General features: G+C 46.4%; 12 protein-coding genes across 12 annotated transcripts; 4 read left to right on the top strand and 8 right to left on the bottom strand.

The window, feature by feature from the left end:
• Positions 1–362: 362 nt before the first annotated feature.
• On the bottom strand, positions 363–850 carry LY89DRAFT_582268 (uncharacterized protein; the record flags this gene model as incomplete). The annotated part of the gene is made up of 3 exons (XM_018209155.1): positions 363–496; positions 550–664; positions 722–850. Coding segments are annotated over 3 exons (378 nt in total), but the record flags the coding sequence as incomplete, so codon positions are not given.
• A 1705-nt stretch (positions 851–2555) lies between these two features.
• On the bottom strand, positions 2556–3164 carry LY89DRAFT_732451 (uncharacterized protein; the record flags this gene model as incomplete). The annotated part of the gene is made up of 2 exons (XM_018219683.1): positions 2556–2694; positions 2752–3164. The coding sequence occupies 2 exons, from the start codon at positions 3162–3164 to the stop codon at positions 2556–2558; spliced, it is 552 nt and encodes a 183-aa protein (XP_018073267.1).
• Positions 3165–3677: 513 nt separating this feature from the next.
• On the top strand, positions 3678–5040 carry LY89DRAFT_507637 (uncharacterized protein). Its single transcript, XM_018208040.1, has 2 exons — positions 3678–4339; positions 4394–5040. The coding sequence occupies exons 1-2, from the start codon at positions 3934–3936 to the stop codon at positions 4837–4839; spliced, it is 852 nt and encodes a 283-aa protein (XP_018073268.1). The 5' UTR covers positions 3678–3933; the 3' UTR covers positions 4840–5040.
• A 1-nt stretch (position 5041) lies between these two features.
• LY89DRAFT_507703 (uncharacterized protein) lies at positions 5042–5960 on the bottom strand. The gene is made up of 2 exons (XM_018208041.1): positions 5893–5960; positions 5042–5813 (listed from the first exon to the last, which is right to left on the bottom strand). Exon 2 carries the CDS (start codon positions 5697–5699, stop codon positions 5277–5279), a length of 423 nt encoding a protein of 140 aa, XP_018073269.1. The 5' UTR covers positions 5700–5813; positions 5893–5960; the 3' UTR covers positions 5042–5276.
• A 1216-nt stretch (positions 5961–7176) lies between these two features.
• LY89DRAFT_553410 (uncharacterized protein) lies at positions 7177–7854 on the bottom strand (the record flags this gene model as incomplete). The annotated part of the gene is made up of 2 exons (XM_018208334.1): positions 7177–7319; positions 7572–7854. Coding segments are annotated over 2 exons (426 nt in total), but the record flags the coding sequence as incomplete, so codon positions are not given.
• Positions 7855–8520: 666 nt separating this feature from the next.
• Positions 8521–9543, top strand: LY89DRAFT_775143 (uncharacterized protein). Its single transcript, XM_018221986.1, has one exon. The coding sequence runs from the start codon at positions 8646–8648 to the stop codon at positions 9381–9383; it is 738 nt and encodes a 245-aa protein (XP_018073271.1). The 5' UTR covers positions 8521–8645; the 3' UTR covers positions 9384–9543.
• A 2434-nt stretch (positions 9544–11977) lies between these two features.
• Positions 11978–12545, bottom strand: LY89DRAFT_507773 (uncharacterized protein). Its single transcript, XM_018208042.1, has one exon. It carries the CDS (start codon positions 12406–12408, stop codon positions 12094–12096), a length of 315 nt encoding a protein of 104 aa, XP_018073272.1. The 5' UTR covers positions 12409–12545; the 3' UTR covers positions 11978–12093.
• A 4051-nt stretch (positions 12546–16596) lies between these two features.
• On the top strand, positions 16597–18443 carry LY89DRAFT_507783 (DUF300-domain-containing protein). Its single transcript, XM_018208043.1, has 5 exons — positions 16597–16970; positions 17022–17166; positions 17215–17707; positions 17765–18130; positions 18196–18443. Exons 1-4 carry the CDS (start codon positions 16919–16921, stop codon positions 18128–18130), a joined length of 1056 nt encoding a protein of 351 aa, XP_018073273.1. The 5' UTR covers positions 16597–16918; the 3' UTR covers positions 18196–18443.
• A 798-nt stretch (positions 18444–19241) lies between these two features.
• Positions 19242–20860, bottom strand: LY89DRAFT_507830 (uncharacterized protein). Its single transcript, XM_018208045.1, has 4 exons — positions 20801–20860; positions 20405–20748; positions 19782–20349; positions 19242–19675 (listed from the first exon to the last, which is right to left on the bottom strand). Exons 2-4 carry the CDS (start codon positions 20428–20430, stop codon positions 19340–19342), a joined length of 930 nt encoding a protein of 309 aa, XP_018073274.1. The 5' UTR covers positions 20431–20748; positions 20801–20860; the 3' UTR covers positions 19242–19339.
• LY89DRAFT_507796 (uncharacterized protein) lies at positions 20660–22819 on the bottom strand. The gene is made up of 7 exons (XM_018208044.1): positions 22550–22819; positions 22121–22497; positions 21941–22074; positions 21584–21893; positions 21255–21530; positions 20801–21195; positions 20660–20748 (listed from the first exon to the last, which is right to left on the bottom strand). Exons 1-6 carry the CDS (start codon positions 22662–22664, stop codon positions 20941–20943), a joined length of 1467 nt encoding a protein of 488 aa, XP_018073275.1. The 5' UTR covers positions 22665–22819; the 3' UTR covers positions 20660–20748; positions 20801–20940.
• Positions 22820–23779: 960 nt separating this feature from the next.
• On the bottom strand, positions 23780–24649 carry LY89DRAFT_582774 (uncharacterized protein; the record flags this gene model as incomplete). The annotated part of the gene is made up of 2 exons (XM_018209181.1): positions 23780–24272; positions 24372–24649. The coding sequence occupies 2 exons, from the start codon at positions 24647–24649 to the stop codon at positions 23780–23782; spliced, it is 771 nt and encodes a 256-aa protein (XP_018073276.1).
• A 1074-nt stretch (positions 24650–25723) lies between these two features.
• Positions 25724–27363, top strand: LY89DRAFT_582364 (uncharacterized protein; the record flags this gene model as incomplete). Its single annotated transcript, XM_018209162.1, has 3 exons — positions 25724–26224; positions 26276–26419; positions 26467–27363. The coding sequence occupies 3 exons, from the start codon at positions 25724–25726 to the stop codon at positions 27361–27363; spliced, it is 1542 nt and encodes a 513-aa protein (XP_018073277.1).

Genomic DNA, 27363 nt, shown 5'->3' on the forward strand with positions numbered 1-27363 from the left:
ATACGAGCAGCTTTCATCTTATCTCAGTGCTTAGATTATTGTAATTGATTGGCCTTTATGCAATAAACATATCCAGTCTCTTAATTTATGTTTCGAGCTCTATATATAGAACAGACTTGCACTAGATTCAAAGAGAGTCGCATCCAACGTGTTCAATCCAACAATAGTAATGACCTATCCCCTCCTCCATTCTCAAGATGTTAACCTACAAGCTTAGAGAAAAGGAATTATCCTAACTGTTGAGAAAGAAAGAAACACATCAATGACTTGGCCATTCACATAGAGCCTGCTGAAATTCGAGTCCAATAAGCGCAAGACTTAGTGTCAAATCATCCACGGGAAGTAATGGTTCTTGCGTATGTTCAGTCTGAGTCAAACCCCCATGCATCAGCATTATAGCCGTCCATCATCTCTACGTCCTTTGTAGTGTCCTTTTGGTCCTGAATGTAATCTGCAAACCATGCAACACTTCGGGGGCCACGACCGCGTGAATTTCCTACTGATCTTTAGAGTGTGAAATAGAAGAGCAAGAGTGGAAGGTTGACTGACCACAATACCAAATGACTGTGGTGATTCCGGCAGCAGAGAAGAGAGTGTAGAGAGAAGGAATTGTTGGATGCAGAGATTGAGCAGGTAAATTGATCGATCCATGAATGGTCCCTCCCTAGCAAGATAGGTATCAACTTTCCATTGCTGGATGCACAAGCATGGGTGATCTTACCTCGAAGTCTGTTCTACGGACGTCAACAAGAACACAATCTTTTCCTGCGACTTTTCCCTTGCGCATCCAAGAAAGCAAGGCACTACGGGTGACCATGAATGCAGCCATTTTCGGTGCCGGAAAGGCTTCCTACCAAGACTGTGGGACATTATCTCCGGGAAGGCTGGCTTCTGTTGCCGTCATTGTTCTGTGAAATGGTATGCGGGTTTTGCTTTGAGGTTCAGAAGAGTATTAGCTCAGACAAAGTCGCAGATGAGAAAGGTTCCAAGAGAATGAGTAAGAATGATTGATTCACTGTTCTGGGACACTGGATGTAGGACTGACACAGCATGAAATAATATTTGTGAAAGTCTAGACCAAGACGAGGAGATTGTGGTTCACCGAAACGTGCTCGAAGGGAAGTAGAATCAGTGATTGAAGTAAGAGATAAAGAAGCCTCTGCCTTCAATCTTTATAATCAATATGGCTTTGGTCAGCCTTTGACGCTGTGTATGACACCACTTCAGAAATTCATGGAGAAAGAGAAAGGAAAATCCTCAGGGGGCTGGCATGTCACTCGCTTAAGTTTGTGAACATGCCACTACCGTCATTTGGTTGGCTGAACGGGCGCGGCAAACCCTGTGGCCACCTGAATGCTAGGGTAAGTCAGCATCGTCCTTTGAGAATCGCTATTCTTGACCTTATCAAAGTAGTGCTCACTCTTTCTGTTCCATTCTTCCGCTTCTATTCAAGAATTAATTTCTTCCAAAATGATTCATTTCAGCCTCTTATCTTCTTCAGCTAATTCAATCTCGGAAGCTTTTCAAACTCAATACTTTACAACAACTTCGATCCTATCCGATCTCATAATGACCGAGACCCAATTCGACAACCACCTTCTTTCGAAGGTTCAACGAAAAAAGGAAAACGAGGAACGGACCATCCCGGCCCTCGTTCGTTAACTTCGATCTCGATCTACAAAGTCCTACCGCAAACGCCACAGCCCACCTCCCTGCTGCAAAGACTTGAACATTCAAGATTATGGAGCTTTTGGGCCAATTCGTAGTCCCTTGAATATTTTCAATTTGCGCTATACCTCACGCGCTCTCTTTCACATACTCCCGCCTCGCAAATCGCAGCCTTCGCTGATGCCTCTACCCCGCATCTCCCATCTCACCTCGCTGCTTCTCCTCCCCCTCTCCGCCTCCACCCTCAACGTCTTCCTTAGCTCCGATACTCATGCTCTTGACATAGATCGGGACATCGTTGCTGGCTTCCACGCTTTCAATTAGTGTCAGCGGCTTTTTCGAAATTGATCTGTCATGATTGTCATTCTAAGGAGAGGAGAAATGAGAAAGTGGAGTGGAGAGAAGGTAAGGTAGATTTGGAAAGAGAGACAGAGTGAGGAGTAACTGGGGCAACGGCCGTGGTGGGTGTAGGAGTAGGTTCTGTACCTTGGATGAGGAAATTGGGATCTAAGTTCCTACGTGGTTCAATTGTTTGGTGTTACTAAGTATTCGAAATTTGCTGTTCAGAAGGTTTTGGGGGTGTCTTCAAATCTGAAAGTATTGGAGTTCTTCAAAGTTGTTCGGAGGGTCTTGTGGTGAGAGAAGTTGAAGATGTGGGAATGGAAGTTCTACGCAGCATTTACGGTTGACGTGTGGCTATGAATGCATGGATTACCGGTCTTCACTTGAAGAGAGTTGGGTGGTCAGACAGTGATGGAACCTGATCTCATAATCTTTCATGAATTATCTACAGTACTTGATATTCATATGCCCTCAATTCAATTCCATTCAATTCTTATTCAAGAATTAAGCTATTCGTTGTTCATTAGCAAACCTAGCCTGCACCTCTACCAACCAGTTGCCGCAGGGAGATAGCAAGCAACGGGTGTTTGCGGCGGAGGAACAATGATACCAACAGCGGAAGCAGCGGCTTGCTGGACATCGCCCTCCAACGATATAGCACCCTTCCCTCTCGGCGGAGCACATCTGTACATCAAATCAATCTACTAAAGCACACAAACACAACGATTCCATAAAACTCACCTCTCCTCATTGACAGTATCTACATTCTTCTTCACATTTTGAGGCTGGTAAATTGTATCATTGATCGCCGGTCCAATGATGTTAAATCCTGGCACTAAAGCCTTCGAAGCAGCTTCACCTGATGCATCGATTTGAACTTCGTCCGAGAGGATGGTGTTGGATGAGCTTTCCTCTTGGGCTGCGGCAAATGCTACGACAGCCATTTTGCTGACTTCCGTGGAGTCGTTGGCGAATATTAGGACAGTGTCAACGAAATTGTTGACTGTGTCGATGGCCGACTGCCAGATGGCAATTTGTTCAGTGACATTCTTCTTTACCGACGCAGAGTACCCGTCAGAGGAGATTGGAAATGGTTTTGCGAGAGTAGAAGCTGCCAGTCCGAGTGGAATAATGAGGGTTTTGAGGTACTGCATGGCTGTCAGGGTTTGTGATGACTCGAAGGAGTGTGTGCGGTACTGCGAGTGGAGATCCAAACAAATATTAACACTTCCAGACCCAGGGGTATCGATACAAAATATACGTGGACCTAGGACGTTGCGTCGTCATAGTCGCCGGAATGTCCTGGCTATTGATTCTCTAGTTCCGATCCGTTAGATAGTCGTTGATACTTGCTTGAGCTACTGCGGCGCTAGGTCAGTGCCGGTGACGATCCATAAAGCTTGACCTTTCCCCGCATATGCTACCTAGGCATGAAGTAGCAAATCCTACAATTTTGGAAACTATTGATGAAATTCACAGATCCAACTATGTTGAGCTGCGCCAACAATGAAAAAAAGACAGAATCTTGTAGGTGAACTTAAATACCGAGCCAAGTCAGGTCAGAACCCCTGAATTTATTACCCCGCTAATTACCCCGCACTACATTTTTCAGGCCAACATATTATTATTCTCAGAACAGTGAACAGGACGCTGTGAGTCCAGAGTGAAAGTGGCATATGTTCCTAGTCATCCCTTTGTATTCCTTCTGAGAACAAATGCAAGTTCAAGTAAGAGCGGTATAATTACACCGGCCTGCTCGGGCAGAAGCGGAATTCCGCAGCCCAACCCGGAGTCTGCCGCGTCCACCAACCTCATGACTCAGCTCTCCCCAAATACACACAATAAAATACCCTCAACACTCCCTTTGCCTAGCAACTCTTACATTACTACCGCTCATATACATCAGTATATTCATCCTTAGTAATGCCTGACTTCCGAGCCTCCCTCCCCATCGCCCTCACTATCCCAGCGGCAGGCATCCTCATAGCAACTTACCTCTACAATCGTCCCCTACCTCTTCCCAAGGAGCGAAAGATATCAGTAACTGAGGAACTCTCACATTCATTTGCTTCCGGTCCATCACCCAAATCTCTCGGAATCGTAAACCCTAGGAATCACATACAGCTGACTGATTCTCGCTCTATAAATCTTTTGAGATCAGAAATTTCAAGAAGTCATTTGAGAGATGGAGATGCAATGGTATCGGATGAAGAGATCTTAGCAAGGTTTCTTGTGGGCTTTTTTGGAGGGTGGAGTTTCACGCCCGAGCGGGGGTTGTTGGCGGCGCTGAGAAGGATGGGAAAGAAGTTTATTGAGGCGAAATATACAGGTCAGCATTGCGTTTTTACGAATCGAATTTGAGATATATATTGATGTATGCTAGAAATGCCATCATCGGGACATCCCATTGATACTCTTGGCGGCTTTTCGAAAACCAAGCTACCACCAAAGGGCACAATTCTGTTCGGTGGGAATTTTATGGTTTTAGACACTCGTGTTTTTTTTCCGCCAGGATCACCTAGCTCGGCATCTTCTCTTGCGACTCGAGAAGTACCAAGCTACATTGATATCGGATTCGGTGATCCCGTCATTAGCTACGTGGACGTTGCATTCGGTGCTGATCAGAAGAATTTCTCTGGCCTGCATCGTTTCGAAATCCAGTATCATCCTACAAAAAAAGAAGGGGAGGAATTGACAGTCTGGTACAGCAGTTTGAGTTGCAATCCTAGTCTCAATAGGGCGCCGTTTCCAAAGTGGACAGTGGCATTTCACAGGTGGTATGCTATGTGTCTGTTTCGGGACGGGATTGAAGGGGTGATTCGAGGTTGAGATGAAGGGAGCCAGACGGTGTAGAAAGTTGACATTATGCGAGGCATGTTATTTGTTTCTTGTAAATTGCTTGTCCTGTACAAATATATCTTCCCATCATCGTATAAATATACCACGCCACAAAAGATGAACGTGCCGATTGGCGGTCCTCGATGTAAAAAGTGCAGATTCCTCCCAAGAAAATGGAAAAAATTCTTGGATGACTTACAAGACATGAGAAGCAAAAAGATGGGAATCGCCATAGTCCATCACCCAAACCACCAATTCGTTCTCCATACTCGGCTCCATTTTATTAACTCATCAACATGATTAGATACATTCAGCCTTTAGCACACGTGTTACAATCATACTTTAGTTGATATAGGTGAAATTTACAACATAACCCCGTTTTTCGTCCTTAGTTTGTTTTGCCGTACGTATGCTTAGGAATATCAATTTTATCCAAGCCTCCATGGTGAAATCTGGCTCTTGATAGTAGCCATGATTAAATTTTCATCAATTTTGGGCTTGTCCCTCCAGATTGGATACAACACCTCGAGCACACTCCCTTCTCTCACACCTCGCTCAAACAAAACTGCTTCATCAGGTACAGGCTTTCGGTCTTCGTGGTTGAATATGTACATGAAGTCAGGAAAATTGACCCATGACCTCTTGTTAGCAATAATCTTGAGCTCCCGACAGGTTGTTTTAGGATTCACCAGATAAGGGCTTCTGTAGCCGTACCATTTGAGAAACACGTGGAATTCACCTTCCTTCTTGGGTTGGTTTGCATCTTCAGGGGGGATGGGAAGACGCGTCGATTTGTTTAGGAACCAGTTTCTCCATTTTGATGCTGCACCATCGAGAGGCCAGAGTTTCATCTCAATATGGCAACCAGGTGCTACAAGTTCTTTCGATGTCGAAGGATTGAGTTTTCTTTTCCAACCAGGAGGTCATAGCACCCTTGGGGAACGCGGGAACCTAAAAGCTCTTTGCTGAATGCTTCATTAATTAACTTCACAAGGTCCTATGCGCGCGTTAGGGGAGCATGAAAGAGAAGGGCAGATAGGTTACCTCGTGGCTTTGTACCATATCGAGTGGGAAAGCAAACTTTCGTCCCAGTGCATCTGTGAACTTGAAAACTTGATCTTTGCGGCCATCCTCGATATCGGAATCATCCGTACTTTCTGTTAAGACTTTCCCTTCGCTCTCAGCCGAATCTGTCATGTCCTTTGTCTTCTCAACTTTTGTGAAAACGGGCTCTAGTACATTCGACGATGTTGTTGGCGGAGGCGGAGAGTCTTCAGTCAAATCGAGACTCTGGTCTGAGATTACATTGGGATGAGCTCCGGGAAGAAAATCCTCATCTACAACTTCCTCAAGTTTCACGTACCAAAGTAATATCCTAGAGCCGTCTCTGTCTTGCACGTCAACGTCATCATCGTCAGAATACTCCCAATCTCTTGATACGCAGGAATTGGACCCGTCATCTTCACTCATAGCCTCCTCACTTTCACTTGATACGCAGGAATTAGACCCGTCATGTTCACTCACAGCCTCCTCACTTTCACTGCTCCAAGTCCATCCTTGTCGTTTCCCGAATTTTGTATGATATCTAAAATTGGGGCCTTTCCGGCTGATCGATGAATGTGCTGTCTCTCTTCTTTCTTGACGATCAATTTCCATCCGGTCTGCTTTTGGTATTGGTCGAGAGATGGCGCTTCTGCCTTGGTCGAAGCAAAATGAAGGGGAAGTTCGAGTTTCAATCTCACCGGCGTAATCGATGTATCTCCTGCTCGGACCTGGCTCGAAGTCTTCTTCGTCATTGTCCTCCCACGGATTCCTTCCAGGATATCTGTCAAGCATGGCACGATATCCATGCGAGTTTGACTTGTATGGATTGCCGTACTCGTTGGCTGCATCATCATCAGAGTTTGACATTGTTTTTCGAAAGGGCTTGTCAGTACCGCGGTTCGATATTATTCCTGGATATATTGAGTACCGCGATTCTTCTGGCATGGGGACCCGCTCCCCAAGTCCACCAGGTCGTTCTGCAGATGTTGGCATGGAAACCTCATGTCTCACTCGGGGCTCTGACAGTACTGAAGGTGTCTGCTCCGGTCTCCTAGAGAATCTCTCAGGCAATTGAGAGATACGCGGCTCTGATATTACCGACGGTGTTTGTCTCCGTGCTGTGGTTTCCGACATCCGTGGTGGTACTCGATAATCTCTTGTGGCGATACCAATTGTATCTCCAGAACTTCGATCTTCGTTGTAATTCTGTAATGGATAACGATAATCACCAAATCCCAGACTGAAACCCATGTCCTCATCCTCGTCAAAGATACCTCGACTTCCGAGCTCTTTGATATAATCCTGAATCAAATGCTTATGCCGTTGCAAAACCGAGCTCCTATACCCCTCTTTTACTAAACCCCTTCTCAGTTCTCTCCAGAACATCTTCTCATCTCCATCAACGTTCGTCCAAATGGATCCATCCCCTCTTCCATTCTTAGCCGCCATCTCCGCAGCGATCCAATCAACCTATCCCCTGATACCTTCCAAGTCCCCACTCATGCCACCAAGTTTCCTCTCCACCCTTCCTTGACTTCCCAAACTCGCAAGATTAACGCTCATCAATAACGCACTCGTATGAGAAGCCAATTTCAGCCAGATTTCACTCAAATCTTTCATCTCCCTATTCCTAAATCTGATTTTTTGCCACAATTTTTTGCCACTCTTCTTGTCGTCACATAAAGCGTTGTACTTGGTCACAATTGAGTTCATAAGTCTGAGAATCTGCTCACAGCTTTCTCCAAGCTCGTTGAGTTCCGCATGTCGATCATCGTCAGCCCTGTTGAGCACAGAATGAGGGTTCAATAGTTCGAGGTGCAGGCGATGAAGTACGCGATGTAGACTGGATACCTCTCGGGTCAAGTCATCGTGCTCTCCACAGGCACGGCGGGTGTTTTGTAGGGTTTGAAAGGCAAGATTGAGGAGCGAGAGGGCGTCTCCGATGGAGTACCCGAAGCTCATTGCTGGTTGTAGGACGAGGCTGGGTTGTGCAGCACTCGATACTGGTTCCTTGGATGAGATGCGTGTGACATAAGTGGAGTACATGGGTGTCAGAACATTTCTTCTTGTTCATCGAGAACAGTTGTTAGGTTGCATACTGAGAGAGTGTTGTAGAGAGTGAGGAAGACATGTTTCTCGACGTCGAGGTTTGTTCAAAGGTCACAGCCCCAATGTGGCTTGCGACCCTTGCACCTGCATATGTACCACCTCGGTGATCACGAGGCTCCCCGCAGGGAGCCTTTCCGACTTCTCAACTCTTCACATATACATACAAACAGCATGTTCGTAACAAGGTTCTTCCGAGGTGGCATGGATGTACCGCCTTCAAGAACTCCTCTTGCAACCGAACTCGAAAGTTCGCAATCCTGATTGAATCAACCTATCAGCCAAGGGACCTCCAGGAAGAAATGCTTGAGTACCGTTGTGTCTTTCGTGAAATAGCCGCAGGAATGAGCCATGTCCCAGTGTGGTGTCAGAGGCTCTTATACCCTAATCATAATTTCCAGGAGTTTAAGTTTGCGCGCTATTATTCGGGTGCAGAAGTCTCTGATTGGCTGACAACTAACCACTTGTCTCCAAACATCTGCAATCAATTTTGAGAAATTGAGAACATATCGAGAGGTATTTCGAAATGATATAAAATGGAAGTTATGCCTCGATCCTGAAGGAAAGGTTTACCGCTTTAATCATCGGAATCAGAAACCTCGACTCAACTTGAAGATCACTCCCCTTTGCGCAAGATTTATATCAAGATGTCCGTGACTTACACAAGGATGTCTAAAGTTCCTACGCACCTCACCGCCGTCTTCGTGGCCAAGGGCAAACCTTTCGAGCTCCAGAGTCGTCCCACCCCCAAAGCTGGCCCAAGCAAGCTTCTCATCGCCGTTAAATTAGTGGCCCTGAGTCCAGAAGACCATATCATGCGTAGCCAAGGATTCTTTGTGCCTTCCTACCCTGCTATCTTAGGCTTCGACATCTCAGACTTGGTCCTCGAAGTCGGCGATGATGTACCTACCGGTACGACCGACGACGGCACTGGCCTCTTCTTTCAACCAGGTATTACTCGAGTCGCAGCTTACTCGGTTGGCTTCTGGAAATTCGGGGACCAGGATTATGGAAGTCTTCCAAGAACGGTGCTTTGTTCCCTGGCAGCATGCTGTGACAAGGATTCTTCCTTCGCCGCTGTGTACGCGACCGCTGGGTTAGCGAATGCGAAGTATGTGGCCTCGTTGGGCGCAGATCGTGTCTTCGATTACAGAGACCTCCAAGTGGTGGACGCCATAGTTTCGGCGGCCATGGGAGACGGCGTTGTCATCCGGCAATGCTTCCTTGCTATGGGAGAGCTCGCTCCGTGTCAGGCTGTGCTCAAAGCTTTTCTTGGGGGTGATGGACACGGGGAGAAGAAGAAGGCAAAGATTGGCTCAGTATCTTCTATACTCCCAGGCGCGGAAGTAGTGATCGGGGTAGAAGCTATCTTCGTACAGCCGTAGACAGAGGAAGGGAAGAGGCTAAAACAGTTCCGGTATTGAATTGGGATGTGGCTCAGAGACAGCCTTGCTGCAGGACTTATCACGCCGAGTCTTGCGCCGAGGGGTGTGGGAAAGGGCTTAGGGACGATCAATGCTGGGTTGGAAATATTGCTTGAGGGAGTGAGCTGCACAAAATTGGTTGTTGAGGTTGAGGAGAAAGTCTTCGGTAGCGTTGGCGTATTCATAATGTAAAAACCTCCTCGAGCGCACATGAATTATTACGAAACGTATCTGTTGAGAAAGAGTGGAGAGATGGGATAGACCTGATGTCTGTTTTTGAAATGCAAAAGGAGCGTAAATTTAATTCAATCTTCAACCGTTCAATCTACCACCTTTTAGACCTAGAATGCAGCATGCAAGCCGACTGCCAACCCAAATACCAAGCATCCCCCCTTTGTCTATGTTGAATAAACTTCACTTCTCGGCAGACTGGGTTACAAGGGGCTGCCAAGACAAATTAGTGCTGTGCTTCAAATATGAGGTTTTTGTGACAGCCCAAAGAAGGATATTCTAAGGGCGGACGTGTCACCAAAAGAGAAAATCATACCATATGCATTGAGCGTTTGAGCCTTAACCGCAAACGCAAGGTTGTTCGAGGCAGAACTCAGACCCGCCTGTGAGACACATGGTGTTGTCGCAGCAATCAGCATTTGATTGACATGGAGCTCCAGCGCCGCCTTCCATATATTAGCATGGTTAAAATCAGGAAAGGGGGTGAGAGGGCTTGAGAGCTGAGAGCTGAGAGCTGCTTCAGGATGTTGTAAGTGGATAGTTTCCATTTTCAGGATGTTTCACCACTCTAGAACGATCATTTAAGAGATCACAACTGAACATGGAGATTCACACGTACATTGTGCTGCAGCGACAGAAGCGAGGGCCATCATGATGGCGACTTTGACAGTGGAGAAAAGCATGTTGATGATGTGGACTGGCGTTGATTCCGGTAGTGAATGAGGCAGTTGTGTTTGTGATGATATAGAAGGTGTCTTGAGATGATGAAGAAGTGTCTACTTCACGGGTGGAAAGATCACTTCTTATATACTTGTTGCTTGGACAGGGGAGAGCCCAACATATGCTTGTAGAACGAATGACATGCCAGCTCTCCAACCTCAAATGCTGTGTTGATTTCAAATCCTTCCTTGTAGAATCCTTTTGCAATGTTGAACTGTACGACGTCGTTAGTAGGTCAGTGAGATCCATGCGACTTTGGCATCTTCCATAGTATATCTTTGACCCTCTCCACACGTGCAGCCTGCATCTATAGCTAGGTCGTAGCCGAATGTGCATGCTTCATGCTACTGGACTTCTCTAACTCTCTAAAATTGGCGGGCTTGACCGAAGATTCGTAAAATTATAACTATAAGTCTCACAGGGATATAACTTCTGCCTTACTTTCGCCATGTAAATGAATGTTGCACCTAAATGTGCCAGAATTGGCAGCCAACGCTTGTAATTATCTCTACCTACAAATTTACAACAGATCCTTTCCATAACTTTCAAGCATTACGTGAAATAGCACTTGCTTCGTCACGCAGATCAGCGTGTGCCTTTGGAATCATCACGAAGAAGTAAATTGCGGTCGAATTTGAAGACTTGCCGAAAAGCGGCAAAGCATAAGCGGCAGCTTACACAATAAGCGGTGTCAGTCTGGCTGGGTGATACCATGAGAAAAAGGCAGGATCATCGTCACAATTGAAGCAGTGACCAGCATTTGAGCAGCACAGCAAGATCTCCACCAGGTTCAAGACAGGAGAATAAGCGTAAACGCCGAACGGGCGAATTCGGACGAATTGATTTTGAATTCAATTGATTGGTGTTCTATAATAGAAGAGGCGGTCAAGCCGATATCCACTTGACATCACTGGAGTACGATTAAGCAGGGAGAATCCTGGGGGTAACTTCAGAGGTTCCGGTCACGAGAGTTCTTTGAATCATGTAAACGATGGAAAGTCATATGGGAGCAAGTTTCAATTTTTTGGCAAAAAGAGGGATAATTCTTTCATCCTTCGACCATCCGATAATGCTCTCGTTTTTTGGACCCCCAAATACAACATGACAATCCGTTCCTGAACCCAATGCTAAAGACAATAGCCACCCTTGTCTATGTTGAATAGAATTCCGTATTTGAGAGACAATATTGCAACGCCGCTACAAAGACGAATTAGTCATGTCCTTCCAATACAAACTTCTGATGATTATTCAGAGTCTTTCGACTATATGAGAGTCCACGGTAAGCGAAAAAACGTACCGTAAACCTTTTGTCTTGAATATCCCCAAAACATGGGTAGCATACTCCTTGCCTTCCTCATTCTCCTACATGAAGCTCAAGTCCATAGCATCACTCTTCGCACCCTTGGAGTAATAGTTTCAATCAGCTTGAGAGACTATCTCACCGGACTCGATATCACGAACTGTTGCATACAGACTAGGCGTCCCCTAAATCTCCAGGGGGGCGATTGTGAAGGAGAGGACCTCCACAAAGCGTACCATGGTAACAAAGGGCCACGTCAATGAGAACTTGTTGACTTCCGAATGCGAGAAACTGATCTTAAAAAATCAAACAAGTCCTGAAGCTCATCGGTTTCTACGTGTTGACAGCGAGGATCATGGTCTGAAGCCAATTGTAAGACCACTGGTGGGGTATAGTTGAAAATAGAGACTGAATTGGATCTCAAAGTACTATAGAAGTCAGAGTATATGCAAGTAAGACCAGAAGCAAGCCAATGGCAGAAACTTCCCTTACTTGGTAGGTAGGCACTGAGAAGGCACATAACAATTCGTCCGTCGAAATCGGAGTTTTACAATGTTGGATGACAATCGCCTTCCAATCAGAAGTGTGCCCAGAAAGATCTTCCAGGACCCCGAAAATGACTGCATTCACAGCCTCAAGGGCAACGTTATGAATCCGAAACAAAAAGTCCGGGTAAATGACTTGGCATATTCCAGTAAGCAATAAGCGGGGAACTTTGCGGCGAAACCATCGCATGAAGGAAAATCGTCCACTTGTACAACTTATCAAATCATGAATAAGTTGTTGTACTTCGTTCCAACGTCGGTAACAACGTTCGTTTAGACACCAGGGGTGTTTCAAAGCCCCTTGTCGTAAGCGAGCCTGAGACTATGGAAGGATCTGATTGAAAATGCCCTCAAAAGTCGTCAGCCACCTTCCCATTTCTTCACGAGAGAAGAGTGGATATCGATTTCGAGTCTGGCAATTACACCGTTCTGGTATGCGAAATTGCGAAGTATGACGTCAAACTAATGATCACGTTAGCCAACAATAAGGGAAATCTTACGTCCAAGGATCATTCCAACAATGACCCTGCGCATGTAGATCATCACCCTGAACCTCTTTCATCAATTTTGAATCGTAGAAATCCGTTCATATGTTCCACGAATTTTCTTCCTGCAACTTTCGAAGCACAGCCCAGCATCGCAAATCACGGATTCCGACTCTTCCCCTCGCTACTTCCTGCATTGGCCTTGCAAGTATGGCTAGAACTCAGCTGAAGGTTGCAGAAAGTTGCCATTGGTGAGTTTCAGGTGAGTTGGGGAGATGGTCATCATTAGGCTTATGACCTCGTGTGCACGATAAAGAGACGGTGAGAGGCAATAGGGACTAAGCGGAGTTATGCTTTCCAAAAAAAAAGCAGATGATGTTAGCGATTGTGGTGATGCCAAAGGGGCAATAATTGATGGCGGAAATCTGTGTTTGGAGCCGAGTATCTGGATGTTGGAGATTGAGATGCTGGGCATAGTGATGGCTGAAGACAGCTGCTGGTATGTCCGTATTCTTTCTGAATATAGACTGGAAGCACAATGTATACACGGAGATTGAGCCTTGAGGATATAATCCGCGGGCGAAGTTCGAGCTTGGCCTGTTGAAGGTTCCAGAAATGTGAAGCGAAGTCTCTGAATCTGGATTCAGGAGACGATGGCAAGCTTTACTGGAACGCAGCAAGAAAGTCTGCGTCGCGATGGAGAGACAAGCCCTCAGACAGTGCTTGGGGAACATCAAAGCTACAAAGCACAGTGATGGACAAGTCTGGTCAGATAGCGATGTGACGAGGAGAAAGATGGGAGTTCAGGTCCAGTCTGCATGATTGGCCGGCCCCTATTCTGGGTTCTGGAGAGTCATGCTGGTTCCGAATGGTTTCTGATAAATACAGGGCCTGGAATCTCGGGCACAACTTGAAGAGGTTTTGTACAGAGGTTTGATTCATCGTAGAGAGCGGCCGTCCCAGTCTCGAGTGGTGCTGAACAACTTCTCGACATGCTCTCGAACGATATCAAGGTATTGATCGTCGCTCATGAGGCCGCGACCGAAGCGCTCACTAGAGGAGGCTCCTTTTGGCTGAAGTTTTTGCCATTTCTTGTCTTCTGAACAAATTTTGCTCGCAACACAGAATACCTCTTCAAGCAGCGGGCAGAAATCCTGGTGCTCCCTGGGCGGTCTCCGATGAATGCTTGATTGTGTCGTCCGAGCTCCGAATTCACTTGATTTTTCCTGAGGAACATCTGTTTGAAGGCAGAAAGCCGAATAATTCTTTAGAAGGAATATTCTCGAACGCTTCTGTATCATGGAGTCGTGACGCAAGCGCCTTTAACCTCTGCGGGGAACAAACTTGCGGTGTGTTCTACTTGTTGATTGAAACTCCACTTAACTTGCATTCTGTGACAAGCTAGATATGGAATGCAGGGAATGATTCACCTTAAAGGTCACAGGCACTCTCGGCCTTTGGCTCCGAACAAGACGTGAATTAGACAACTAGTTGGGGTTCCTCGGAAGAGATGGAAAAGGGCACCGCGGTTGAATTACCACGCTCTTCTTCCTAATATTGCTGAGCCGGCGCCTTGGATCTACTTCCAGGGACAAACTGTTGGATGAAGCTCCAAGACGGCGGAGCAGTAAGCGACGATATCTTCCTAGTGCTCATGGTTTGGTACCGTCGTGTCAGGTATTTCGCCATAGATTCTGAATGTGTCTTCCTTCACGACAATCAGGCCACGGGGTATATCTGCGAGGCTCAACTTGAACGATGATTGACCACGGAATCGTACTGGCGTAAAATGTTGTCTGCAATACCGCCTCGAAACCCTCCCCACCCCACTCAGGCATCGAATCAGACCATTTGTATGTACAGACCGTCACGCTCGGTCGATGGCGGCTAAGAGAGGTTTGTGCAATAACATGGCAGTGCATCTTCAAGCTCGGATTCCAACGTACAACAGCCGATGTCAAGTCCTTGTATGGTTTTGTGGAAATATGCTAATCTGTCTGCCGAAAGGGGAACAAGCTGAGCCGACACGGTGCGTGCTTCGTGGTCGAGAGTTGCCAGCGTCTCTTACAAGCTGATAGCATCAAAGCACAATGAGATGTCGCGAATGTGTATTGTGATATATTGGCATCGCATATGTACGCGGAAGAAAGTAGTCGACTACGACTGGTCACCACGTGGGAGGCTTTTCGTGCATGTGATTGTGCTAGGGATCCGAAAAGGACGCGGCCAGGAGGCTGTGCCGCGAAGGCTTCTAACAGTAAGATTCTCTTCAACGATTTGTGAGGCTCTTTTGCTAAATCAAGAAGCAAACTATCACGCCCCTTGTTCTCGTACAGCATATTTGCCGTACGTATGCTTAGGAACATCAATTTCATTATACTATCATGCTTATTGTTTCCTTGAATATATATGCGCTCTAAGAGTCTGGATTTGGACTCGCTGCTTCTAGTCGTAGGATTCCATTCATATGCGTGTGACAAAAGCCATGCTCGAAGCGCCACTAAACCTCTTTGCCTGGAGTTGGCAACGGCCATTTGCTATTGTATTTACTAATTGCCAATTTTGATCTGATCGCCGAAAGATAGTGTTGCCATCTCCGGCGGGGAAGCGGTTCATACACATTAAAATCCTCCGTCTCTCCTCCTTTCCTCGCGTCTTCGTCTAAATGCTTGACGACGATCCTCTCGACAATTGCGGCAGGGCTTTAATTGTGTGTGTTGATGCCTTGGTGCCTGTCGCCATTCTAATCGATCCCCAGACAAAAGGCTCTTTTGACATGTTCCTAGACTTTTTAGAAAAAAATCCTTCATCAGGTACCACTGCCATGACGAACACAAGCCAAGCAGTAATAAGTTCCTCTCGAAATATGACCCTGAAAGCATATTCCTTGCACCATGTTGTTTCAAACATGTCAATCTGCTGTGACTCCACCTCGCTGTTATAATTGACGGATCCCAACTGTGAACTTGTTGCTTGGCTTTCTGTGCCAAGACAGGGCGATGTTAGTTCTTCTTTTAATGTCAGACTATGGAAGTTGATTACATATCTTAGGCTCGGGAAAGATGGTCTACCAAGCCCGTATCCAGGCGGCATGTGTGAGAATGATCTGACTTTAAGTATATCTGCGTTGGACTTCACCACACTTAGTACGGATAGTAATTCTTTTATGTGCAGTTCCATTAATAAAATCATCTTAGGAACTGAAATAGAAGATCATACTGTTCCAAATCTTATGAAAGAATAATAGGAAAACAGATCCTTCGAGCTAAGAGGGATTTCACATCGTACTTCATTTAATCCATACATTAATTATCAATCTTGATTCACAATTGGAATTCAACCCACAGATGTCCCCAAATTCTGGACCAAAGCTTTTTTATATTGCGATTTTGATGGAAATCTTACTTCAATCTTCCTGGATCTATATTTTGAGTATCTATTATTCCTCTGATTTCCAGATTCTGCAATGGAGCCAGCAATGCTTAGTGCATAACTTAGAGATCAGACAAACATATTACTACTGCGCCCTGACTTACGATCGGATTCTCGAGCCATCCCATCTCAATGATAGCTATGCTTGGCAGGTATGGAGATCCAGCCATTCGTGCTCAGCCGATCCTCTTGAAACTTGAGAAGATGCATTCAAAGCCTCAACGGTGAAAAGTCATGTCCATCACTGCGCATCATTGATGATGTTGAGCTAGCCAGAAAATGTGAAAAGATGATATTCCAAACGCAAAGCTCGACCTGATATTGGTCGTCGCACTGGTTGCCCAAAGGGGAAAAGACCAAGTCGTACTCTGAGCCAATCATGAGCTTTGCCCCCTGAATGCTGACCAAGCCACCTACGATCAGAATCTCCGACAGACTCAGCCTTCCTCCTCGAACTGTATGCAAGCACACATCAAACCCGCTCAGGATGCCGCAAAGGGTAGGGCACGATGCCAGATAGAGGCTCAGCCTTGTGAGTTGGGCCTGCCGTGGCCGTTGGTCGCGTCGGTCAGAACCTGAAAACGTAGGAGTTTGCAGCCCATTTTCGTGGCCCAAGCTTGATGAATGATGATCCTCCGATGTGAAAGTAGCCGTGTTTTGAATATATAAGAAGGCATGGCCAGTTTCCTGAAGTTCTCGTTCCCTTTTTCTGCATTCTAGCTACTTCAGTCTTGACTTGCATCATTACCGTTTTCCATCTACTCCCTTCCAGCACACAACAACATGGGCAGCTCGACAAATTACACCTGCCCTACATCCACCGTCACAGATCCAGGTATGTTTATACATGACCGAGTCTTCTCCCTTCGCTGACGCCGTCCTCAAGCGCAATCTCCCATTGTCGGCAGCCTGAGCTTCCACCAGCTTATTACAATCATATCAGGAGCATGCACAGTATTTGCTTGCGTGTTGTCGTTCTATCTGATATTCCGACATGCCACACACTACTCTTTACCTAAAGAGCAAAGACAGTAAGTTCTGGGATTCACTTGCGCCTGTCGGAGACTAAAGCTTTGCAGTATCATTCGGATCATTTTCATGATCCCAGTCTTTGCGATTTTATCCTTCCTTTCTGTTATCTGGTACGATGGCGCGGAGTATCTCAAGCCAATTGAATCTGCCTACGAAGCTTTTGCCCTTGCGTCTTTCTTCCTCCTCCTTTGCGCATACGTTCAAGAAGACGACAATGAACGACAAACCTTCCTTCAAACATCAGGCACAATGAAACAGTATACAGCAGCGACAATTGGGTCATTCCAGTTCCCAGTGGTTATGATCGTCCTTCTCGTTGTCACCGAAATCACGCAAGCCACCGGCTCATACTGCGAGACATCGAACAGCATCCATTTCGCCCACATCTGGGTCACTGTGCTCTCTGCTCTGTCCACCGTAGTTGCTATCTCCTCTGTTTTGAGATATTACAAAGCCCTAAAGCCTACCATCAAACACCGAAAGCCGCTGTCCAAGCTTGTTGGTTTCAAGGCGATTGTGTTCCTCAACTTCGTTCAAACTGTATATCCCTCTCATTCCTTTCGGCCTCTGTGAATTGTTGAGCTGACTTGCTTCTAGATAATATTCTCCCTCCTTACCTCCAATAATGACTTGAAGCCAACGAACCACATAACCTACAACGACCTCTCCATTGGCTTACCCAACCTCATTCTTTGCCTCGAAATGGTCATTTTCTCCATCGCCTTCCTCTTTATTTATCGAACACAAGAATACATCTTCAAAGCTTCCGCTGAATCCGCGGTCCCACTCGGACATGGTGGTTACCAAGGCGGATTCATGGGATTCAGAGCCTACGGACAAGCTATCAATTTCCTCGACATCATCCAAGGAATAGTTTCCGTACCAGGCCTGCTCATGAGCAAAAGAACTGCAAAGAAAGGAGGGAAGGCATGGGTCACGGGTCCGCAGGTGAGTAGGGTTTAGGTGAGGGCTTCTCCTCAATCCCGCCACGCGCATTCTTTGTTGAGACGCAAGCTGACAGGTCACAGAGATATCAGAACATACAGATGACCCCCGAGTATCACGGTAATACAGAGTATGCGCCACAAGCTCACTTGCATGAGGAGAATCAGGGCCATGGATATGGATATCAGGGACAACAATATGCTGGGAATCAGGCGTACGAGCCGAGTAGGCCTTTGGTTCAGGGCTATGTTGGATGATATGGACACATTGGTTGAGTTTGTCTTTTCCTCTTGGTAAATTGTAGATATTGGATAGTATAAGCGTCTGGGGCTTGTCTTTGGTTGTAGTAGAATGAGTGTTAGGTTCGATACCTCGTTCTCGCACAGCTTCCTCGTATGCGTAAGAGTTCCGTCTTGTTTTACTCGGCACCATTCCTTGGATGAGACCTGCTGTTACAACCAACGTTTTGCTTAGGATCAACAATGAAGAGCCATTCTCGAAGAAGGAAATAGTCTAGGTAGCAGCCTCAGCTTCTTTGTCTATCTCTGAAGAAGAAACACGCGCAAGTCAATTTACAATCAGCGCGAGAAAGCAGTGCGGCTGTTGTGATTGTCAAGTACGGGTCGTGAAGTGTGAGTTGCGGTGAAGTATTTGTTAATGGAGAAACGGGGTGGGGAAGAGATCAAACAAAGCTGACCCAAAAAATTCGACTCCACGCTACAAATATTAGTGCTAGTGCCGATTGACCTTGTTTACTTGAAAAAGTATTCAAGTAGAGCCAGTCTCGATTCGTACTATCGGAGCCAACAACCCACTAGTTATTCATCGGGTAGGCGCAAGAAATCGAGTTCGAAACACACAAGAAGTCCTAATATAAATGAAGTGACAGACCTAGTTTGCTATCTACGCTCTCTACAAAAACAAAGTCTATCCTTCACGCACTGTGCTCAATGTTCCAGTCTCAGTCTCAGTCTCAGTTCTAGACTCGTGCTTTTCCCGTCTAGCTTCCAATTCCCTCACCTCTGACTTCATAGCTTCGACCTGTAACTCTAATTAGCTCATGTCACAGCAGAATAAATACGTACTCACTGCAGCGGTGTTGATAACCCTTCCCGCATTCTTCAAATTCTTGATATCCTTGAGATATATGCCTATTTCAGCATTGTCGCCCGTTTGAGAAATAGTCATTGTCTGCAGCCGGAAACCATGTCGTTGATAAATTGCGTCTCAAGCTGTCTCGTCGAGGTTTCGGATCAGACAGTCATAAAAGTATCGACACAAAACAACACCGTCCAGGATCTCGGGGCGTTGTATTGTGGTCATCGGCGCGAAGTTGACAAAGTGAAACTGCGGCATCTCGTCTGCGCTGGTCCATTTGTTCTCTACCATTATGCCTGTTTTTTCTTGTTCAGCGCTCAGACGGTAGCCATTGGAGCGGGCCCAGTGATCAAGACCATTTCCAGATGTGCACTCTTTCAGGATACTTTCGAACCTGCTTCTTGTAGCGATAGCGTTTTCGGATCGGCCTTCGAGTCTTGGTGTTCGAAAGGTAACATTCGCGTCCTACAAAAATGAACAAAGAGTTAATACATACGACTATAGATGCAGGCTTGAGGTTGAGCCTGGGGCTGCGAGAGACTCGGGGCAAATTTAGTATTTTGACACTCACCACTTCACCATGAGGAACATCCCAGACATCAGAACGTAGCACAAGAAAGACGTTCTTCAGGCCTTGACATCCAGGCTGGAAATAAGGACGCCCAAGAAGACCATCATGTTGGAGACAACCGTGCAAGGCCCCCATGATACTTGACGGGAATACGTACCTAGGGTCTACATCCTGGTCCCCGATTAAATAGGCGACGTTGCTGAATCCAACTTCGTCACGGAAAACGTGCGTCATCATCAGTGCGTCAGTATCTTTTCCAAATAACAAAATGTCGAAATCGTTGTTGAACCAGATGTATTGTGTTTGTTGCTTCCTCTTTTGGGAGACGAATCTTTTCGCGTAAAACTTCTCCGCTTCAGCTCGGCTAGCACGAGAAACTTGAAGTATCGGAGGTATCTTTCGAGACTTAGCAGCGATTCTATATCCATTCCCACGACGGTGGCGTAAATTATTGCAGCAGAGTTTTTCCACTTCGATTATGCGTGGGACACAACTGGCATGGCGAAATATCTGTAGTTGAATCTCAACTGGCAGTCTCGGAAAGAATTCGAACTTTTCCAGTGGTCCACTACATAGATACAGATCAGTAAAGTACGCCAGGCCAGACATGCATGCCCACTTACCTAGTAAGATTCCAAGATGGCGGCATCTAAGAGAACCAGGAGGTAGACATGTTTGCGAGTACTGATCTTGGATTGAAATTGGAGGTGAGTTGAATTCTGTGTTTCTAGAGGGAGGAGCATGTTTATGTGCGTTGGTGTCATTGTTCTATTTAACGGTACCTAGAGCTAAATAGGGTACGAAGGCGCCTAGTTTTGCACCAACATGATCGCTACCAGAGACTTGTTGTATCCCACGACCATTATTCTTCCAGAGCAGATTATTAGCGGGTACTAAGAATTCTATGACTAGTTGGTCTCGGGATGGCCATCTAGTCGGTTCTTGGTAGTGCTCGAATCCTACCTACCTTCCTAGTATGTTAGTTATTGAACACGTGAATCATTCGTACGTTCACGAACCTCTATACCAGCATACACTTGTCTAATAATCTTTTGATGTACCAACTATAGTTTCTGCAAACATAAACCCACGTCCAGCGATACATGAAAGCGCAACTTCGTCAAGCGTCTCGTTGTCACGTGACTATTTGGGCAAGCCCTCACTGCTTCTCGCTGTATGCAGGTGGTGCTGAACTAGGTGTGTCATAAACGGGGTCGTAGACGAAGCGATTTGACGAGCTGCTTTCAGAGGATTGTGGTTGTCGCATCATGCCACCTTTGATCTGCCTGCTCACGTTTCGCTTGCTGGGGTTCTGCTTGTTGGTGCTCATGGGTTGTTTGTACATTCCCATAGATTTCGCAGGTTGTGGCATCTCTTCTTCTGGATCATTGACAATAACCAAGTACAACGCATCCTACCAGATGGCGGGAAAGGTTAGTTGACGTGCAGCCAAACACAAGATGGTGTACTTGCCGCCTCCATGTTCATTTTCTCCCAAGTTGGTGTGACGTTGTGACTATTCGATATGGGCCTATTGAGCACGTTATCCAACGCATTCGTAAGTGCTATACTTGGTCGAGTGAAGGGTCTTGTGTCCTTGCGAAGGCGCTTGGTTACGACCTCATTCTTCCGTTCTCTATGTTTGGCGACAGAAGAGAGGAGAGAGGCAAAAGGACTTCGAGGAGCTGACTGCTCTGCATCGGATATTCCTTCAAATGCTTCTTCGCTAGGAGAATATGCGTTCGGTACCTGATTCATGTCCGTCAGTCGGCTTCATATATGATCTTACACGAATGACCAACCTGCTGAAGAGAGCGTTTTCGTTGGGCAGAGTCAAGACTCATAGCACTGTACCCGTCGGATTGACGGTAGGATAGCATACTAGAGACTGTGTCCGAAGTTGCAATCATTGAGTCCTCTTCAGGTAATTTACTCGAGTCGTCCCCAGTCCACATCTCCACATCAGTGTCGAAGTATTGAACTGGTTTCGGAGGCGGGACTTCGACAGTGATAACTTGCAAGGGCGAGTCTGAACGAGATGTAATGATTATAGCATACAAGCCTCGAGGGCGGAACGTCAATGTATTAACGTGGTTGAGAAAAGAATTGCTCCTAATTCGATTCTTAGTGCAAGCACGATCTCTTTTCAACTCACTTACTTTCGTTCCCTCTGATGCGCCTTCATCACTTGTACGGCGGCGGGAATCGATCTTGAGAAGCTTCCAGGGACATCTCGCCACCCTATTCCAGACGAAGTGCTCGCAACATTGACCGCTTCCAAACGAGTCGATAGCTTCAACGTGTTATTGTGGGGTCGGAAAGGCAGTTGGAACACTTACCTTCATGTGCACATCGAAAGAATCCAAGAAGCTCAGGAAAGTAGATTGATCAATTCCTAATTCCAATAAGGGTCGTGGGTATGCTCGAACCCAGCAGCTGTTTCCATTCTGCGTATTGCCTTGAGGTATGATAATGGGCCACTGCAGCTTTGGGCGACTGGGAATCCGAGAAATCACTGGCCTTGGAGGACTATAGCTGGTAGAGTCCTGTCGCGGGAGTGACTGGTCACTATATGCGATAGAAGCATTTTCTCGGGAAAGATCATCAAGGACTTTGCTTGACAGATCATCTTGGAAGTTAGCATAGTTTTGCAGCTCCTTGAAAGCTTCCAGTTCTCGTCGTTGCTGTTCTACATCTTCTGAAACAACGGCAATCTCTGTAACATACAATCAGCTTAATCAGCAATATTTGCAGGGAGGAAAAAAGACCTCCATCTATTTGGCTATCCGAACTGCGTCGTCGTTCTCCTCTCCTGGCCTTTCTGTCGGAATATGCATCTATCGCACGACCAACCCCAGCTGCCACGAGTGAGACAATTACCATGTTGAACAGTGGCTCTGTGACAAAATCTTAAAAATGCTGTTGTTGCAGAGAATTAGGCAAGGGCTCAGGATGCTGTGGGTGGCGAAGTCATGCACCCGCTCGTGCAACAATGCTACCGACCCAATTGCCTCGAACTTTTGGAGAGATCATCGATCAAGCATGTAGAGCTGAAAGAATCTTGGTATGGTCGGGAAGTACTGGGCTGTATATAAAGCCTCCAAGTCCTGCAAGTCCTCGACGTTGCGGCGCCCTCGGATATATGGGCTTCGCTGAGCAGTTCTACACACCCCACATTTGGCTTTGGGCCAGATCTAGCAGGATTGCAGCGAGCGAGCGAACAGATGACCGAGGCTGGATGGGATCTCGTTCAGAAGGGTGTGTGTAGCGAAATGATACTCGTAATCTCTGGTAAGCCTCGGGACGAGACGCAGCAGACGTGAGAAAGGCTCAATATTACCGGAGGATGCTCCCGCTGTTGGAAGGAATCGAGTCTCATAGTCTTTCGCTGTGCGTAATGTTGGACTCATATGGGCCAGCATATTCGGAATGGACTGGTGACCAAGAAAGGCAATCAAGATGCAAGTCTGGGCGTTCTGAGTGAGAAGTTGAGCAGTGTGAAGCAAGCCTAAACCGGAATAGGAAAACTTCGCGTGCCATATCGGCGCTACGTGCTGCCAACCAGAATAGGCTTAGCTCGTAACAATACATTGGGGGACGAGGAGCCTGATGAGAATCATGAGATATAAAAAGACATTAGGTTAATCAGTTGCTTCGTAATGATTGGCTGTAGATCTGAGTACTTACCTAGGCACCTAAGAAGCCAAACTTGTCTGAAGGCACGTGATGCATACCCTAATTTACTGAGAGCGGTCTTTGACACTGAGATACAAGGGGTTTCTTATAGCACTTTACTGTTCAACGATCAGATCTAAGTTTTACATTCAAAGAAGATAAACGAGAATAAAACCAGGAAACAATTTGCAAATCCCACGTCGAATCCTACAACATATCCCCATCTATCACGCAAATAACAAAACATTCTCGTTACAAATTTGTTCTATGATCATCTTCGCCTGAAACAACCCATGATACCACAAGTAGAGTATGTTGCGAAATCAATACTCAGATTTGTTGGAAGTAAGGCCAACTAACGTGTAAAAAAGAACAATGACGAACTCTTCAATGATGGCCATGAAAAGTTGTATCAATGGCTTTCCGCCGAAGATTGAGAAGTCGTTGTTGTTAACAAATGCTGCGAGGATGCTGTAGAGGAGACGAACAGCCAGAAGTGGAAGAGCAGCTAGCACAGCAATATAAATCCGCTTCTCTCCACGAGGCGCATTGCCCACATCCGTCATGGTGATGACCGTAAGTGCGCATAGGAGGAGATAGATGCAGAAGAACATTATGACGGCGATCTTCATGTACTTCTTGCCGTTCGAGATGTCTGAGGCATCTGAATCGGCTTCATCTGTCCCACCTATGATTGCAAGCGCGAGTGCGATCATCGTGGGAAGGGCTGCAATCTGTATAACGCGGCTTCGTCGAGAGTGTGCTGTGGCACGTTTTGTGATGATGTTCGCAATTCCCGAGTTGGCAGCAACGTTGCTGAATATGTTGTTCTCGCTGCGGACATGATTCGAAACTTGATCGGTGCTATTGTATCATCAGGACATACTCGTAACAGATATGGCAAGAATCACTTACACTCGTTTCAATAGACCCATACTTGCGAGGAGAAGAGGACTCAAACCCACAGACTGTAGGATAGCAGCCCATTCGATGTCGGTTTTGTTGGTTGGATTATGCGACTGGGCGATCTTGAATCCCGCACCAGCAACGCGAATGAGAGAGAAAATAGCAAGGTAAATCCATCCAGCCTGTCTCTTGAAGCCATGACGGAAGACTACGAAGAGAGTTAGGATGAATGTGGGGATATAGACACAGATCTCAGCGTAGGCAATGGCTTCGGAGGTAGACACCATAATGATCTAGAGATAGGAAAATGGCCTGTGAATGGACAACTTGGGTCGATAGAGAAGAATCTGTAGTAAAGGCGAAACTTGTAGAAGCAATTGATTATGAGGATGAAGATCCAAAAAGAGAATTTGGGAACGAGGTCTCTCGTGCTTGCCATCTTATAGATTGGAAGTCTGATACTTTTCAGACGATTTTGACCAGGAGATGTAACCATCAATCGTCTGGTCAATTGCCCTGGGCGACGAAAACTTCGAGGCTCAACGAATTCCTAATACGGAGGTTAATGAGATCCCTCACGTCGAAGGTGCTAAATTCCAAACGGATGTGGACGAAGCAAGGGTGACTAAGTTTCGTTTTTCGCGAGTGACTCGAGATGATTAAGCGAAGCTTCATACCTGACGCATAAGATGAAGTGAAAGTTGGTGTCACGAAATGGTGGAGAAAGTGACAGAGATGCTGACAGAAAAAAATGGTTGTGTCGGGAGGAAGGGCGAGCCGAATGGACGCTACGAAAGCACCACCATAACGGGTTAGTCCCTCGAGCACAGCATCTCTTAGTCAGGATCTTCCCGTCGACAAATCAAGCAAATCCTCGTACAAAATGCACAACTGTGGCAGCATAAACTTCCAGAATCGGGTTCTAGTGAGGCTGTTCGTGGATTCAAACTATCAGCATAGCCCTATGAGTCCGGGCCTTCATTTGATAGCCGGCATTAATTGGCTGTCTACTGCGGATCATTCGTACTAGGATGACGACGAAGAGACCTGCAATGAGACATATATTAGATGGCTCAAGATTTTGCCTTGTTACATTTGACTGAGCGTACACTGTTACTTGTTGGCCCTTAATCTTAATCCACCTATCGAGGCTTCCTCATTTTACTTCAACATGGTCTATTGCGGCAAACCCTCCAAGGCGTGTGGAGAGTGTAGGTTGCGTAGAACGAAGGCAAGCTACTCAACAAACCCCTTCTAGACCACGCCCTAACACTTTTTAGTGCGACTACAAGCGACCTTCGTGCTCGCAATGTATGAGAGCCGGGCGTACATGTAAAGGTTACCGAGATCCATCTGATCTTATGTTTCGAGATGAATCGCAAGGTCTCAGTGCTAGACGCCAACGCCTCAAAGACTCCTCGGGTCAGAGAGCAGCCCTCGTTGAGTTGGACGGTCAGAAAGCCCACGTGTCGAAATCCGTTGTTGTCTCCGGCTCTCGGTCTCCCAGCCCACCTCTCGCCCTCCCCGTCCTCACCATCAACCCTTCATTCTCCGCAGAAGAACAAGCCACTTGCTTCTTCTTTGAAAACTATGTGGTCGGGAACGACATTTTTGCAACAGGAAGCTTCGAATTTCTCCCTGATGTCTATTTCACTACAGACGTCGGGAGCGCTTTGTCTGACAGCTTAACAGCTATCGGACTTGTTGGCCTCGCTCATTTTTACAAAGCCTCCAGCTTAATGCTCAATGCTACCTTCAAATACAACTCAGCGATGCGGACATTGAGTTCTCAGCTAAGGAGCATGGAGCAGGCAAAGTCAGACCAAACGTTCATAGCAATTATGCTACTTGCGTATTACGAAGTGGGTTTCTGGTCCCGTTGTCTGCTTTGGACACACTCTGACAGAATATAGGTCAATACCTGCAACAGCCGTCAATCAATGGACACTTGGTCAAAACACATGGACGGAGCTTCAGCACTCATGCAACTTCGAGGAAGAGAAGCTCTCCGAACACCGGTGGGCTATCAACTTTTCAAACAACTTAGAACTCAGGTTGTGAGTAAAATCTACTTGTGACTTTCTTCCTCACTAACAGCATGTAGATAATCAATTGCATGCACCGACAAGCCGCCGTCCCGGCATTTATCACCGAATGGAGCAATGAGCTGGACTTCGAGTCCGTGGAGCAGGCATACGGGACAACACTATCATTACTAGTCATAAGATATGCCAACTTGAGAGCATCGATGTCTTGCTGGAAAGATTATAGCGATCCGCAACGCCTGATCTCCGCGGCGTATGAACTAGAATGCGATCTTGCAGCATGGGCAAAATCATGCCCTCTACACTACATCTATCAGACAGTCAACTTGAATGAGAGAGTCGATGAAGTGTTTTCGGATCATTACCATCTGTACGCAAATGTTTGGGTAGCTACGACCTGGAATCATTACCGCTGCGCACGACTCTTGACCAACGAACTCATCCTGGATCAACTTGGCCATCTGTACGAAACCGAGCCCACATCTCCACTCCTCTTAAGCCATAAATGCTACTCTGAGAGTCAAATGCTCGAATCGAACGCCAACCTCATGCACCTTTGCGAAGATATCTGTGCCAGCGTACCATACTTTCTCGGCATCGACTTCGAAGCCGGAGAAGGATCAATACGACAACTCCCCAAGGCAATGTATGCGAATCTCCTCATCTGGCCTTTGTACACTGCAGGTGCCACTTGGCTTGTATCAGATGTGATGATCAACTGGGTAGCTGGAAGGTTGGAGTGGATTGCGGATGTGATGGGTATTCGACAAGCAGGTGCACATGCACTGTTTCTGAGGAAGAAGAAACATCTTTTGAGTTGGGATGAGAAATCTAAGATCGGTGAGGATCATGTTCTGCAAGCAGGTGATGCTGGCTTTGAGAGCTCTTCACTTGACTTCGAAAGTGGATCCGAGAATCAACTCGTCGACCTGCCTTACAGAAGCGTCGAAGATTGA

Source organism: Mollisia scopiformis (genome assembly GCF_001500285.1).
Source record: "Mollisia scopiformis unplaced genomic scaffold LY89scaffold_9, whole genome shotgun sequence".
In the NCBI taxonomy this organism is placed as follows: Eukaryota; Fungi; Ascomycota; class Leotiomycetes; order Helotiales; family Mollisiaceae; genus Mollisia; species Mollisia scopiformis.